General features: G+C 51.9%; 1 protein-coding gene across 1 annotated transcript in view; it reads left to right on the top strand.

Annotated features, from left to right (window-relative positions):
* LOC135543143 (FERM, ARHGEF and pleckstrin domain-containing protein 1-like) overlaps window positions 1-17,291 on the top strand; it is a 102,674-nt gene that overhangs the window by 25,836 nt on the left and 59,547 nt on the right. The window contains exon 6 of the mRNA XM_064970219.1: window positions 16,074-16,171. Coding sequence (XP_064826291.1) covers window positions 16,074-16,171 — 98 coding nt within the window. The remainder of the gene's footprint in view (window positions 1-16,073; window positions 16,172-17,291) is intronic.

Below are 17,291 nucleotides of genomic sequence, written 5' to 3'. Positions count from 1 at the left end.
GCAGTGTAACCTACTGTTGAGGGACGAGACACAGTGAGACACAGTGTGACCTACTGTTGAGGGACGAGATGCAGTGTAACCTACTGTTGAGGGACGAGACGCAGTGTAACCTACTGTTGAGAGACGAGACGCAGTGAAACGCAGTGTAAACTACTGTTGAGGGACGAGACACAGTGTGACCTACTGTTGAGGGACGAGACACCGTGTAACCTACTGTTGAGGGACGAGACGCAGTGTAACCTACTGTTGAGAGACGAGACGCAGTGAAACGCAGTGTAAACTACTGTTGAGGGACGAGACACAGTGTGACCTACTGTTGAGGGACGAGACGCAGTGTAACCTACTGTTTAGGGACGAGACGCAGTGTAACCTATTGTTGAGGGACGAGACGCAGTGTAACCCACTGTTGAGGGACAAGACGCAGTGTAACATACTGTTGAGGGACGAGACGTAGTGTAACCTACTGTTGAAGGACGAGACACAGTGTAACATACTGTTGAGGGACGAGACGCAGTGTGACCCACTGTTGAGGGACGAGACGCAGTGTAACATACTGTTGAGGGACGAGACGCAGTGTGACCCACTGTTGAGGGACAAGACGCAGTGTAACCTACTGTTGAGGGACGAGACGCAGTGTAACCTACTGTTGAGGGACGAGACACAGTGTAACATACTGTTGAGGGACGAGACGCAGTGTGACCTACTGTTGAGGGACGAGACGCAGTGTAACCTACTGTTGAGGGACGAGACACAGTGTAACCCACTGTTGAGGGACGAGACGCAGTGTGACCCACTGTTGAGGGACGAGACGCAGTGTGACCCACTGTTGAGGGACGAGACGCAGTGTAACCTACTGTTGAGAGACGAGACACAGTGAGACACAGTGTAACCTACTGTTGAAGGACGAGACACAGTGTAACCTACTGTTGAGGGACGAGACACAGTGTAACCTACTGTTGAGGGACGAGACGCAGTGTAACCTACTGTTGAGGGACGAGACGCAGTGTAACCTACTGTTGAGGGACGAGACACAGTGAGACGCAGTGTAACCTACTGTTGAGGGACGAGACACAGTGTAACCTACTGTTGAGGGACGAGACGCAGTGTAACCTACTGTTGAGGGACGAGACACAGTGTAACCTACTGTTGAGGGACGAGACGCAGTGTAACCTACTGTTGAGGGACGAGACGCAGTGTAACCTGACGCAGTGTAACCTACTGTTGAAGGGAGACACAGTGTAACCTACTGTTGAGGGACGAGACACAGTGTAACCTACTGTTGAGGGACGGGACGCAGTGTAACCTACTGTTGAGTGACGAGACACAGTGAGACCTACTGTTGAGGGACGAGACACAGTGTGACCCACTGTTGAGGGACGAGGCGCAGTGTAACCTACTGTTGAGGGACGAGACGCAGTGTAACCTACTGTTGAGGGACGAGACGCAGTGAGACACAGTGTAACCTACTGTTGAGGGACGAGACACAGTGTGACCCACTGTTGAGGGACGAGACACAGTGTAACCTACTGTTGAGGGACGAGACACAGTGAGACACAGTGTGACCTACTGTTGAGGGATGAGATGCAGTGTAACCTACTGTTGAGGGACGAGACGCAGTGTAACCTACTGTTGAGGGACGAGACACAGTGAGACACAGTGTGACCTACTGTTGAGGGACGAGATGCAGTGTAACCTACTGTTGAGGGACGAGACGCAGTGTAACCTACTGTTGAGAGACGAGACGCAGTGAAACGCAGTGTAAACTACTGTTGAGGGACGAGACACAGTGTGACCTACTGTTGAGGGACGAGACACAGTGTAACCTACTGTTGAGGGACGAGACGCAGTGTAACCTACTGTTGAGAGACGAGACGCAGTGAAACGCAGTGTAAACTACTGTTGAGGGACGAGACACAGTGTGACCTACTGTTGAGGGACGAGACGCAGTGTAACCTACTGTTGAGGGACGAGACGCAGTGTAACCTATTGTTGAGGGACGAGACGCAGTGTAACCCACTGTTGAGGGACAAGACGCAGTGTAACATACTGTTGAGGGACGAGACGCAGTGTAACCTACTGTTGAAGGACGCGACACAGTGTAACATACTGTTGAGGGACGAGACGCAGTGTAACCTACTGTTGAGAGACGAGACACAGTGAGACCTACTGTTGAGGGACGAGACACAGTGTGACCCACTGTTGAGGGACGAGGCGCAGTGTAACCTACTGTTGAGGGACGAGACGCAGTGTAACCTACTGTTGAGGGACGAGACGCAGTGAGACACAGTGTAACCTACTGTTGAGGGACGAGACACAGTGTGACCCACTGTTGAGGGACGAGACACAGTGTAACCTACTGTTGAGGGACGAGACACAGTGAGACACAGTGTGACCTACTGTTGAGGGATGAGATGCAGTGTAACCTACTGTTGAGGGACGAGACGCAGTGTAACCTACTGTTGAGGGACGAGACACAGTGAGACACAGTGTGACCTACTGTTGAGGGACGAGATGCAGTGTAACCTACTGTTGAGGGACGAGACGCAGTGTAACCTACTGTTGAGAGACGAGACGCAGTGAAACGCAGTGTAAACTACTGTTGAGGGACGAGACACAGTGTGACCTACTGTTGAGGGACGAGACACAGTGTAACCTACTGTTGAGGGATGAGACGCAGTGTAACCTACTGTTGAGAGACGAGACGCAGTGAAACGCAGTGTAAACTACTGTTGAGGGACGAGACACAGTGTGACCTACTGTTGAGGGACGAGACGCAGTGTAACCTACTGTTGAGGGACGAGACGCAGTGTAACCTATTGTTGAGGGACGAGACGCAGTGTAACCCACTGTTGAGGGACAAGACGCAGTGTAACATACTGTTGAGGGACGAGACGCAGTGTAACCTACTGTTGAAGGACGAGACACAGTGTAACATACTGTTGAGGGACGAGACGCAGTGTGACCCACTGTTGAGGGATGAGACGCAGTGTAACATACTGTTGAGGGACGAGACGCAGTGTGACCCACTGTTGAGGGACAAGACGCAGTGTAACCTACTGTTGAGGGACGAGACGCAGTGTAACCTACTGTTGAGGGACGAGACACAGTGTAACATACTGTTGAGGGACGAGACGCAGTGTGACCCACTGTTGAGGGACAAGACGCAGTGTAACCTACTGTTGAGGGACGAGACGCAGTGTAACCTACTGTTGAGGGACGAGACACAGTGTAACCCACTGTTGAGGGACGAGACGCAGTGTGACCCACTGTTGAGGGACGAGACGCAGTGTGACCCACTGTTGAGGGACGAGACGCAGTGTGACCCACTGTTGAGGGACGAGACGCAGTGTAACCTACTGTTGAGAGACGAGACACAGTGAGACACAGTGTAACCTACTGTTGAAGGACGAGACACAGTGTAACCTACTGTTGAGGGACGAGACACAGTGTAACCTACTGTTGAGGGACGAGACGCAGTGTAACCTACTGTTGAGGGACGAGACGCAGTGTAACCTACTGTTGAGGGACGAGACACAGTGAGACGCAGTGTAACCTACTGTTGAAGGACGAGACACAGTGTAACCTACTGTTGAGGGACGAGACGCAGTGTAACCTACTGTTGAGGGACGAGACACAGTGTAACCTACTGTTGAGGGACGAGACGCAGTGTAACCTACTGTTGAGGGACGAGACGCAGTGTAACCTACTGTTGAGGGACGAGACGCAGTGTAACCTACTGTTGAAGGACGAGACACAGTGTAACCTACTGTTGAGGGACGAGACACAGTGTAACCTACTGTTGAGGGACGAGACGCAGTGTAACCTACTGTTGAGGGACGAGACACAGTGAGACGCAGTGTAACCTACTGTTGAAGGACGAGACACAGTGTAACCTACTGTTGAGGGACGAGACGCAGTGTAACCTACTGTTGAGGGACGAGACACAGTGTAACCCACTGTTGAGGGACGAGACGCAGTGTGACCCACTGTTGAGGGACGAGATGCAGTGAAACCCACTGTTGAGGGACGAGATGCAGTGTGACCTACTGTTGAGGGACGAGACGCAGTGTGACCCACTGTTGAGGGACGAGACACAGTGTAACCTACTGTTGAGGGACGAGACGCAGTGTAACCTACTGTTGTGGGACGAGACACAGTGAGACACAGTGTGACCTACTGTTGAGGGACGAGACGCAGTGTAACCTACTGTTGAGGGACGAGACGCAGTGTAACCTACTGTTGAGGCACGAGACACAGTGAGACACAGTGTGACCTACTGTTGAGGGACGAGATGCAGTGTAACCTACTGTTGAAGGACGAGACGCAGTGTAACCTACTGTTGAGAGACGAGACGCAGTGAAACGCAGTGTAAACTATTGTTGAGGGACGAGACACAGTGTGACCTACTGTTGAGGGACGAGACACAGTGTAACCTACTGTTGAGGGACGAGACGCAGTGTAACCTACTGTTGAAGGACGCGACACAGTGTAACATACTGTTGAGGGACGAGACGCAGTGTGACCCACTGTTGAGGGACGAGACGCAGTGTAACATACTGTTGAGGGACGAGACGCAGTGTGACCCACTGTTGAGGGACAAGACGCAGTGTAACCTACTGTTGAGGGACGAGACGCAGTGTAACCTACTGTTGAGGGACGAGACACAGTGTAACATACTGTTGAGGGACGAGACGCAGTGTGACCTACTGTTGAGGGACGAGACGCAGTGTAACCTACTGTTGAGAGACGAGACACAGTGAGACACAGTGTAACCTACTGTTGAAGGACGAGACACAGTGTAACCTACTGTTGAGGGACGAGACACAGTGTAACCTACTGTTGAGGGACGAGACGCAGTGTAACCTACTGTTGAGGGACGAGACGCAGTGTAACCTACTGTTGAGGGACGAGACACAGTGAGACGCAGTGTAACCTACTGTTGAAGGACGAGACACAGTGTAACCTACTGTTGAGGGACGAGACGCAGTGTAACCTACTGTTGAGGGACGAGACACAGTGTAACCTACTGTTGAGGGACGAGACGCAGTGTAACCTACTGTTGAGGGACGAGACGCAGTGTAACCTACTGTTGAGGGACGAGACGCAGTGTAACCTACTGTTGAAGGACGAGACACAGTGTAACCTACTGTTGAGGGACGAGACACAGTGTAACCTACTGTTGAGGGACGAGACGCAGTGTAACCTACTGTTGAGAGACGAGACACAGTGAGACCTACTGTTGAGGGACGAGACACAGTGTGACCCACTGTTGAGGGACGAGGCGCAGTGTAACCTACTGTTGAGGGACGAGACGCAGTGTAACCTACTGTTGAGAGACGAGACACAGTGAGACACAGTGTAACCTACTGTTGAAGGACGAGACACAGTGTAACCTACTGTTGAGGGACGAGACACAGTGTAACCTACTGTTGAGGGACGAGACGCAGTGTAACCTACTGTTGAGGGACGAGACGCAGTGTAACCTACTGTTGAGGGACGAGACACAGTGAGACGCAGTGTAACCTACTGTTGAAGGACGAGACACAGTGTAACCTACTGTTGAGGGACGAGACGCAGTGTAACCTACTGTTGAGGGACGAGACACAGTGTAACCTACTGTTGAGGGACGAGACGCAGTGTAACCTACTGTTGAGGGACGAGACGCAGTGTAACCTACTGTTGAGGGACGAGACGCAGTGTAACCTACTGTTGAAGGACGAGACACAGTGTAACCTACTGTTGAGGGACGAGACACAGTGTAACCTACTGTTGAGGGACGAGACGCAGTGTAACCTACTGTTGAGAGACGAGACACAGTGAGACCTACTGTTGAGGGACGAGACACAGTGTGACCCACTGTTGAGGGACGAGGCGCAGTGTAACCTACTGTTGAGGGACGAGACGCAGTGTAACCTACTGTTGAGGGACGAGACGCAGTGAGACACAGTGTAACCTACTGTTGAGGGACGAGACACAGTGTGACCCACTGTTGAGGGACGAGACACAGTGTAACCTACTGTTGAGGGACGAGACACAGTGAGACACAGTGTGACCTACTGTTGAGGGATGAGATGCAGTGTAACCTACTGTTGAGGGACGAGACGCAGTGTAACCTACTGTTGAGGGACGAGACACAGTGAGACACAGTGTGACCTACTGTTGAGGGACGAGATGCAGTGTAACCTACTGTTGAGGGACGAGACGCAGTGTAACCTACTGTTGAGAGACGAGACGCAGTGAAACGCAGTGTAAACTACTGTTGAGGGACGAGACACAGTGTGACCTACTGTTGAGGGACGAGACACAGTGTAACCTACTGTTGAGGGACGAGACGCAGTGTAACCTACTGTTGAGAGACGAGACGCAGTGAAACGCAGTGTAAACTACTGTTGAGGGACGAGACACAGTGTGACCTACTGTTGAGGGACGAGACGCAGTGTAACCTACTGTTGAGGGACGAGACGCAGTGTAACCTATTGTTGAGGGACGAGACGCAGTGTAACCCACTGTTGAGGGACAAGACGCAGTGTAACATACTGTTGAGGGACGAGACGCAGTGTAACCTACTGTTGAAGGACGCGACACAGTGTAACATACTGTTGAGGGACGAGACGCAGTGTGACCCACTGTTGAGGGACGAGACGCAGTGTAACATACTGTTGAGGGACGAGACGCAGTGTGACCCACTGTTGAGGGACAAGACGCAGTGTAACCTACTGTTGAGGGACGAGACGCAGTGTAACCTACTGTTGAGGGACGAGACACAGTGTAACATACTGTTGAGGGACGAGACGCAGTGTGACCTACTGTTGAGGGACGAGACGCAGTGTAACCTACTGTTGAGGGACGAGACACAGTGTGACCCACTGTTGAGGGACGAGACGCAGTGTGACCCACTGTTGAGGGACGAGACGCAGTGTAACCTACTGTTGAGAGACGAGACACAGTGAGACACAGTGTAACCTACTGTTGAAGGACGAGACACAGTGTAACCTACTGTTGAGGGACGAGACACAGTGTAACCTACTGTTGAGGGACGAGACGCAGTGTAACCTACTGTTGAGGGACGAGACGCAGTGTAACCTACTGTTGAGGGACGAGACACAGTGAGACGCAGTGTAACCTACTGTTGAAGGACGAGACACAGTGTAACCTACTGTTGAGGGACGAGACGCAGTGTAACCTACTGTTGAGGGACGAGACACAGTGTAACCTACTGTTGAGGGACGAGACGCAGTGTAACCTACTGTTGAGGGACGAGACGCAGTGTAACCTACTGTTGAGGGACGAGACGCAGTGTAACCTACTGTTGAAGGACGAGACACAGTGTAACCTACTGTTGAGGGACGAGACACAGTGTAACCTACTGTTGAGGGACGAGACGCAGTGTAACCTACTGTTGAGAGACGAGACACAGTGAGACCTACTGTTGAGGGACGAGACACAGTGTGACCCACTGTTGAGGGACGAGGCGCAGTGTAACCTACTGTTGAGGGACGAGACGCAGTGTAACCTACTGTTGAGGGACGAGACGCAGTGAGACACAGTGTAACCTACTGTTGAGGGACGAGACACAGTGTGACCCACTGTTGAGGGACGAGACACAGTGTAACCTACTGTTGAGGGACGAGACACAGTGAGACACAGTGTGACCTACTGTTGAGGGATGAGATGCAGTGTAACCTACTGTTGAGGGACGAGACGCAGTGTAACCTACTGTTGAGGGACGAGACACAGTGAGACACAGTGTGACCTACTGTTGAGGGACGAGATGCAGTGTAACCTACTGTTGAGGGACGAGACGCAGTGTAACCTACTGTTGAGAGACGAGACGCAGTGAAACGCAGTGTAAACTACTGTTGAGGGACGAGACACAGTGTGACCTACTGTTGAGGGACGAGACACAGTGTAACCTACTGTTGAGGGATGAGACGCAGTGTAACCTACTGTTGAGAGACGAGACGCAGTGAAACGCAGTGTAAACTACTGTTGAGGGACGAGACACAGTGTGACCTACTGTTGAGGGACGAGACGCAGTGTAACCTACTGTTGAGGGACGAGACGCAGTGTAACCTATTGTTGAGGGACGAGACGCAGTGTAACCCACTGTTGAGGGACAAGACGCAGTGTAACATACTGTTGAGGGACGAGACGCAGTGTAACCTACTGTTGAAGGACGAGACACAGTGTAACATACTGTTGAGGGACGAGACGCAGTGTGACCCACTGTTGAGGGACGAGACGCAGTGTAACATACTGTTGAGGGACGAGACGCAGTGTGACCCACTGTTGAGGGACAAGACGCAGTGTAACCTACTGTTGAGGGACGAGACGCAGTGTAACCTACTGTTGAGGGACGAGACACAGTGTAACATACTGTTGAGGGACGAGACGCAGTGTGACCCACTGTTGAGGGACAAGACGCAGTGTAACCTACTGTTGAGGGACGAGACGCAGTGTAACCTACTGTTGAGGGACGAGACACAGTGTAACCCACTGTTGAGGGACGAGACGCAGTGTGACCCACTGTTGAGGGACGAGACGCAGTGTGACCCACTGTTGAGGGACGAGACGCAGTGTAACCTACTGTTGAGAGACGAGACACAGTGAGACACAGTGTAACCTACTGTTGAAGGACGAGACACAGTGTAACCTACTGTTGAGGGACGAGACACAGTGTAACCTACTGTTGAGGGACGAGACGCAGTGTAACCTACTGTTGAGGGACGAGACGCAGTGTAACCTACTGTTGAGGGACGAGACACAGTGAGACGCAGTGTAACCTACTGTTGAAGGACGAGACACAGTGTAACCTACTGTTGAGGGACGAGACGCAGTGTAACCTACTGTTGAGGGACGAGACACAGTGTAACCTACTGTTGAGGGACGAGACGCAGTGTAACCTACTGTTGAGGGACGAGACGCAGTGTAACCTACTGTTGAGGGACGAGACGCAGTGTAACCTACTGTTGAAGGACGAGACACAGTGTAACCTACTGTTGAGGGACAAGACACAGTGTAACCTACTGTTGAGGGACGAGACGCAGTGTAACCTACTGTTGAGGGACGAGACACAGTGAGACGCAGTGTAACCTACTGTTGAAGGACGAGACACAGTGTAACCTACTGTTGAGGGACGAGACGCAGTGTAACCTACTGTTGAGGGACGAGACACAGTGTAACCCACTGTTGAGGGACGAGACGCAGTGTGACCCACTGTTGAGGGACGAGATGCAGTGAAACCCACTGTTGAGGGACGAGATGCAGTGTGACCTACTGTTGAGGGACGAGACGCAGTGTGACCCACTGTTGAGGGACGAGACACAGTGTAACCTACTGTTGATGGACGAGACGCAGTGTAACCTACTGTTGTGGGACGAGACACAGTGAGACACAGTGTGACCTACTGTTGAGGGACGAGACGCAGTGTAACCTACTGTTGAGGGACGAGACGCAGTGTAACCTACTGTTGAGGCACGAGACACAGTGAGACACAGTGTGACCTACTGTTGAGGGACGAGATGCAGTGTAACCTACTGTTGAAGGACGAGACGCAGTGTAACCTACTGTTGAGAGACGAGACGCAGTGAAACGCAGTGTAAACTATTGTTGAGGGACGAGACACAGTGTGACCTACTGTTGAGGGACGAGACACAGTGTAACCTACTGTTGAGGGACGAGACGCAGTGTAACCTACTGTTGAAGGACGCGACACAGTGTAACATACTGTTGAGGGACGAGACGCAGTGTGACCCACTGTTGAGGGACGAGACGCAGTGTAACATACTGTTGAGGGACGAGACGCAGTGTGACCCACTGTTGAGGGACAAGACGCAGTGTAACCTACTGTTGAGGGACGAGACGCAGTGTAACCTACTGTTGAGGGACGAGACACAGTGTAACATACTGTTGAGGGACGAGACGCAGTGTGACCTACTGTTGAGGGACGAGACGCAGTGTAACCTACTGTTGAGGGACGAGACACAGTGTAACCCACTGTTGAGGGACGAGACGCAGTGTGACCCACTGTTGAGGGACGAGACGCAGTGTGACCCACTGTTGAGGGACGAGACGCAGTGTAACCTACTGTTGAGAGACGAGACACAGTGAGACACAGTGTAACCTACTGTTGAAGGACGAGACACAGTGTAACCTACTGTTGAGGGACGAGACACAGTGTAACCTACTGTTGAGGGACGAGACGCAGTGTAACCTACTGTTGAGGGACGAGACGCAGTGTAACCTACTGTTGAGGGACGAGACACAGTGAGACGCAGTGTAACCTACTGTTGAAGGACGAGACACAGTGTAACCTACTGTTGAGGGACGAGACGCAGTGTAACCTACTGTTGAGGGACGAGACACAGTGTAACCTACTGTTGAGGGACGAGACGCAGTGTAACCTACTGTTGAGGGACGAGACGCAGTGTAACCTACTGTTGAGGGACGAGACGCAGTGTAACCTACTGTTGAAGGACGAGACACAGTGTAACCTACTGTTGAGGGACGAGACACAGTGTAACCTACTGTTGAGGGACGAGACGCAGTGTAACCTACTGTTGAGAGACGAGACACAGTGAGACCTACTGTTGAGGGACGAGACACAGTGTGACCCACTGTTGAGGGACGAGGCGCAGTGTAACCTACTGTTGAGGGACGAGACGCAGTGTAACCTACTGTTGAGGGACGAGACGCAGTGAGACACAGTGTAACCTACTGTTGAGGGACGAGACACAGTGTGACCCACTGTTGAGGGACGAGACACAGTGTAACCTACTGTTGAGGGACGAGACACAGTGAGACACAGTGTGACCTACTGTTGAGGGATGAGATGCAGTGTAACCTACTGTTGAGGGACGAGACGCAGTGTAACCTACTGTTGAGGGACGAGACACAGTGAGACACAGTGTGACCTACTGTTGAGGGACGAGATGCAGTGTAACCTACTGTTGAGGGACGAGACGCAGTGTAACCTACTGTTGAGAGACGAGACGCAGTGAAACGCAGTGTAAACTACTGTTGAGGGACGAGACACAGTGTGACCTACTGTTGAGGGACGAGACACAGTGTAACCTACTGTTGAGGGATGAGACGCAGTGTAACCTACTGTTGAGAGACGAGACGCAGTGAAACGCAGTGTAAACTACTGTTGAGGGACGAGACACAGTGTGACCTACTGTTGAGGGACGAGACGCAGTGTAACCTACTGTTGAGGGACGAGACGCAGTGTAACCTATTGTTGAGGGACGAGACGCAGTGTAACCCACTGTTGAGGGACAAGACGCAGTGTAACATACTGTTGAGGGACGAGACGCAGTGTAACCTACTGTTGAAGGACGAGACACAGTGTAACATACTGTTGAGGGACGAGACGCAGTGTGACCCACTGTTGAGGGACGAGACGCAGTGTAACATACTGTTGAGGGACGAGACGCAGTGTGACCCACTGTTGAGGGACAAGACGCAGTGTAACCTACTGTTGAGGGACGAGACGCAGTGTAACCTACTGTTGAGGGACGAGACACAGTGTAACATACTGTTGAGGGACGAGACGCAGTGTGACCCACTGTTGAGGGACAAGACGCAGTGTAACCTACTGTTGAGGGACGAGACGCAGTGTAACCTACTGTTGAGGGACGAGACACAGTGTAACCCACTGTTGAGGGACGAGACGCAGTGTGACCCACTGTTGAGGGACGAGACGCAGTGTGACCCACTGTTGAGGGACGAGACGCAGTGTAACCTACTGTTGAGAGACGAGACACAGTGAGACACAGTGTAACCTACTGTTGAAGGACGAGACACAGTGTAACCTACTGTTGAGGGACGAGACACAGTGTAACCTACTGTTGAGGGACGAGACGCAGTGTAACCTACTGTTGAGGGACGAGACGCAGTGTAACCTACTGTTGAGGGACGAGACACAGTGAGACGCAGTGTAACCTACTGTTGAAGGACGAGACACAGTGTAACCTACTGTTGAGGGACGAGACGCAGTGTAACCTACTGTTGAGGGACGAGACACAGTGTAACCTACTGTTGAGGGACGAGACGCAGTGTAACCTACTGTTGAGGGACGAGACGCAGTGTAACCTACTGTTGAGGGACGAGACGCAGTGTAACCTACTGTTGAAGGACGAGACACAGTGTAACCTACTGTTGAGGGACAAGACACAGTGTAACCTACTGTTGAGGGACGAGACGCAGTGTAACCTACTGTTGAGGGACGAGACACAGTGAGACGCAGTGTAACCTACTGTTGAAGGACGAGACACAGTGTAACCTACTGTTGAGGGACGAGACGCAGTGTAACCTACTGTTGAGGGACGAGACACAGTGTAACCCACTGTTGAGGGACGAGACGCAGTGTGACCCACTGTTGAGGGACGAGATGCAGTGAAACCCACTGTTGAGGGACGAGATGCAGTGTGACCTACTGTTGAGGGACGAGACGCAGTGTGACCCACTGTTGAGGGACGAGACACAGTGTAACCTACTGTTGATGGACGAGACGCAGTGTAACCTACTGTTGTGGGACGAGACACAGTGAGACACAGTGTGACCTACTGTTGAGGGACGAGACGCAGTGTAACCTACTGTTGAGGGACGAGACGCAGTGTAACCTACTGTTGAGGCACGAGACACAGTGAGACACAGTGTGACCTACTGTTGAGGGACGAGATGCAGTGTAACCTACTGTTGAAGGACGAGACGCAGTGTAACCTACTGTTGAGAGACGAGACGCAGTGAAACGCAGTGTAAACTATTGTTGAGGGACGAGACAGTGTGACCTACTGTTGAGGGACGAGACACAGTGTAACCTACTGTTGAGGGACGAGACGCAGTGTAACCTACTGTTGAGAGACGAGACGCATTGAAACGCAGTGTAAACTACTGTTGAGGGACGAGACGCAGTGTAACCTACTGTTGAGGGACGAGACGCAGTGTAACCTACTGTTGAGGCACGAGACACAGTGAGACACAGTGTGACCTACTGTTGAGGGACGAGACACAGTGGAACCTACTGTTGAGGGACGAGACGCAGTGTAACCTACTGTTGAGGGACGAGACGCAGTTTAACCTACTGTTGAGGGACGAGACGCAGTGTAACCTACTGTTGAGGGACGAGACGCAGTGTAACCTACTGTTGAGGGACGAGACACCGTGTAACCTACTGTTGAGGGACGAGACGCAGTGTAACCTACTGTTGAGGGACGAGACACAGTGTAACCTACTGTTGAGGGACGAGACCCAGTGTAACCTACTGTTGAGGGACGAGACGCAGTGTAACCTACTGTTGAGGGACGAGACGCAGTGTAACCTACTGTTGAGAGACGAGACGCAGTGAAACGCAGTGTAACCTACTGTTGAGAGACGAGATGCAGTGAAACGCAGTGTAAACTACTGTTGAGGGACGAGACGCAGTGTAACCTACTGTTTTGAGACGAGACGCAGTGAAACGCAGTGTAAACTACTGTTGAGGGACGAGACGCAGTGTAACCTACTGTTGAGGGACGAGACGCAGTGTAACCTACTGTTGAGGGACGAGACGCAGTGTAACCTACTGTTGAGGGACGAGACGCAGTGTAACCTACTGTTGAGGGACGAGACACAGTGTAACCTACTGTTGAGGGACGAGACACAGTGTAACCTACTGTTGAGGGACAAGACGCAGTGTAACCTTCTGTTGAGGGACGAGACGCAGTGAGACCTACTGTTGAGGTACGAGACACAGTGAGACACAGTGTAACCTACTGTTGAAGGGCGAGACACAGTGTAACCTACTGTTGAGGGACGAAACACAGTGTAACCTACTGTTGAGGGACGAGACGCAGTGTAACCTACTGTTGAGGGACGAGACACAGTGTAACCTACTGTTGAGGGACGAGACACAGTGAGACACAGTGTAACCTACTGTTGAAGGACGAGACGCAGTGTAACCTACTGTTGAGGGACGAGACACAGTGAGACACAGTGTAACCTACTGTTGAAGGGCGAGACACAGTGTAACCTACTGTTGAGGGACGAAACACAGTGTAACCTACTGTTGAGGGACGAGACGCAGTGTAACCTACTGTTGAGGGACGAGACACAGTGTAACCTACTGTTGAGGGACGAGACACAGTGTAACCTACTGTTGAGGGACGAGACACAGTGTAACCTACTGTTGAGGGACGAGACACAGTGAGACACAGTGTAACCTACTGTTGAAGGACGAGACGCAGTGTAACCTACTGTTGAGGGACGAGACACAGTGAGACACAGTGTAACCTACTGTTGAAGGGCGAGACACAGTGTAACCTACTGTTGAGGGACGAAACACAGTGTAACCTACTGTTGAGGGACGAGACACAGTGTAACCTACTGTTGAGGGACGAGACACAGTGTGACCTACTGTTGAGGTACGAGACACAGTGTAACCTACTGTTGAGGTACGAGACACAGTGTAACCTACTGTTGAGGGACGAAACACAGTGTAACCTACTGTTGAGGGACGAGACACAGTGAGACCTACTTTTGAGGTACGAGACACAGTGTAACCCACTGTTGAGGTACGAGACACAGTGTAACCTACTGTTGAGGGACGAGACACAGTGTGACCTACTGTTGAGGGACGAGACGCAGTGTAACCTACTGTTGAGGGACGAGACAGTGTAACCTACTGTTGAAGGACGAGACAGTGTAACCTACTGTTGAAGGACGAGACGCAGTGTAACCTACTGTTGAGGGACGAGACACAGTGTAACCTACTGTTGAGGGACGAGACGCAGTGTAACCTACTGTTGAGGGACGAGACAGTGTAACCAGTGTGACCGTAGCGTACGTGTAGGTATGTACGGCAGGACCAAATCAGAGAGATAGGTAGGAGCAAGCCCATGTAATGCTTTGTAGGTTAGCAGTAAAACCTTGAAATCAGCCCTTGCTTTGACAGGAAGCCAGTGTAGGGAGGCTAGCACTGGAGTAATATGATCACATTTTTTGGTTCTAGTCAGGATTCTTGCAGCCGTATTTAGCACTAACTGAAGTTTATTTAGTGCTTTATCCGGGTAGCCGGAAAGTAGAGCATTGCAGTAGTCTAACCTAGAAGTGACAAAAGCATGGATAAATTTTTCTGCGTCATTTTTGGACAGAAAGTTTCTGATTTTTGCAATGTTACGTAGATGGAAAAAAGCTGTCCTTGAAATGGTCTTGATATGTTCTTCAAAAGAGAGATCAGGGTCCAGAGTAACGCCGAGGTCCTTCACAGTTTTATTTGAGACGACTGTACAACCATTAAGATTAATTGTCAGATTCAACAGAAGATCTCTTTGTTTCTTGGGACCTAGAACAAGCATCTCTGTTTTGTCCGAGTTTAAAAGTAGAAAGTTTGCAGCCATCCACTTCCTTATGTCTGAAACACATGCTTCTAGCAAGGGCAATTTTGGGGCTTCACCATGTTTCATTGAAATGTACAGCTGTGTACAGTCAAGCAGTGAATTTCAAACACAGTTTCTCCCTGGTCTTCTCCTCTCTCTCTCTCGCTCTCTCTCTCCTTCTCCTCTCTCCTTCTCCTCTCTCTCTCTCCTTCTCTCTCTCTCTCTCATTCTCCTCTCTCCTCTCTCTCTCCTTCTCCTCTCTCTCCTCTCTCCGCTCTCTCATACTCCTCTCTCCTTCTCATCTCTCTCATTCTCCTCTCTCTCTCATTCTCCTCTCTCTCTCATTCTCCTCTCTCCTTCTCTCTCCTTCTCTCTCCAATCTCTCCTCTCTTCTCTCTCCTCTCTCCTTCTCCTCTCTCTCCTCTCTCCTTCTCCTCTCTCTCCTACTCTCTCCTTCTCCTCTCTCTCCTTCTCTCTCTCCGTCTCTCTCTCTTATTCTCCTACTCTCTCCTTCTCCTCTCTCTCCTTCTCTCTCTCTCCGTCTCTCTCTCATTCTCCTCTCTCCTTCTCTCTCTCTCTCCTTCTCTCTCTCCTACTCTCTCCTTCTCCTCTCTCTCCACTCTCTCTCCTCCTCTCTCCGTCTCTCTCTCATTCTCCTCTCTCTGCTTCTCTCTCTCCTTCTCCTCTCTCTCTCTCTCCTTCTCCTCTCTCTCTCAGGTACCTGTTTGCTCTCCAGATAAAGCATGATCTGGCGTGTGGACGTCTGACCTGCAACGACACCAGTGCTGCTCTGCTGGTCTCTCATATCGTCCAGTGTAAGCATGCTTTTTATTGTAATATAGTTAGAGCTTCCTGATTTATTTTAGTACCGGCTCCAGTGTGTACAGGCTCCAGTGTGTACCGGCTCCAGTGTGTTCCCGACTCCAGTGTGTTCCCGGCTCCAGTGTGTTCCCGACTCCAGTGTGTTCCCGACTCCAGTGTGTTCCCGGCTCCAGTGTGTACCAGATCCAGTGTGTTCCCGACTCCAGTGTGTTTCCGGCTCCAGTGTGTTCCCGGCTCCAGTGTGTTCCCGGCTCCAGTGTGTTCTCCAGTGTGTTCCCGGCTCCAGTGTGTTCCTGGCTCCAGTGTGTTCCTGGCTCCAGTGTGTTCCCGGCTCCAGTGTGTTCCCGGCTCCAGTGTGTTCCCGGCTCCAGTGTGTTCCCGGCTCCAGTGTGTTCCCGGCTCCAGTGTGTTCCCGGCTCCAGTGTGTTCCCGGCTCCAGTGTGTTCCCGGCTCCAGTGTGTTCTCCAGTGTGTTCCCGGCTCCAGTGTGTACCGGCTCCAGTGTGTTCCTGGCTCCAGTGTGTTCCTGGCTCCAGTGTGTTCCCGGCTCCAGTGTGTTCCCGGCTCCAGTGTGTTCCCGGCTCCAGTGTGTTCCCGGCTCCAGTGTGTTCCCGGCTCCAGTGTGTTCCCGGCTCCAGTGTGTTCCCGGCTCCAGTGTGTTCTCCAGTGTGTCCTCCAGTGTGTTCTCCAGTGTGTTCCCGGCTCCAGTGTGTTCCTGGCTCCAGTGTGTTCCCGGCTCCAGTGTGTTCCCGGCTCCAGTGTGTTCCCGGCTCCAGTGTGTTCCCGGCTCCAGTGTGTTCCTGGCTCCAGTGTGTTCTCCAGTGTGTCCTCCAGTGTGTTCTCCAGTGTGTTCCCGGCTCCAGTGTGTTCCTGGCTCCAGTGTGTTCCCAGCTCTAGTGTGTTGTCCAGTGTGTTCCCGGCTCCAGTGTGTTCCCGGCTCCAGTGTGTACCAGCTCCAGTGTGTTCCCGACTCCAGTGTGTAACGGCTCCAGTGTGTAACGGCTCCAGTGTGTTCCCGGCTCCAGTGTGTTCCCGGCTCCAGTGTGTTCCCGGCTCCAGTGTGTTCCTGGCTCCAGTGTGTTCCCGGCTCCAGTGTGTTCCCGGCTCCAGTGTG

This window comes from Oncorhynchus masou, chromosome 7 (assembly GCF_036934945.1).
Source record: "Oncorhynchus masou masou isolate Uvic2021 chromosome 7, UVic_Omas_1.1, whole genome shotgun sequence".
Taxonomy (NCBI): Eukaryota; Metazoa; Chordata; class Actinopteri; order Salmoniformes; family Salmonidae; genus Oncorhynchus; species Oncorhynchus masou.
The sequence above is the reverse complement of the archived record's forward strand: the minus strand, read 5'-3'. Positions and strand labels throughout refer to the sequence as shown.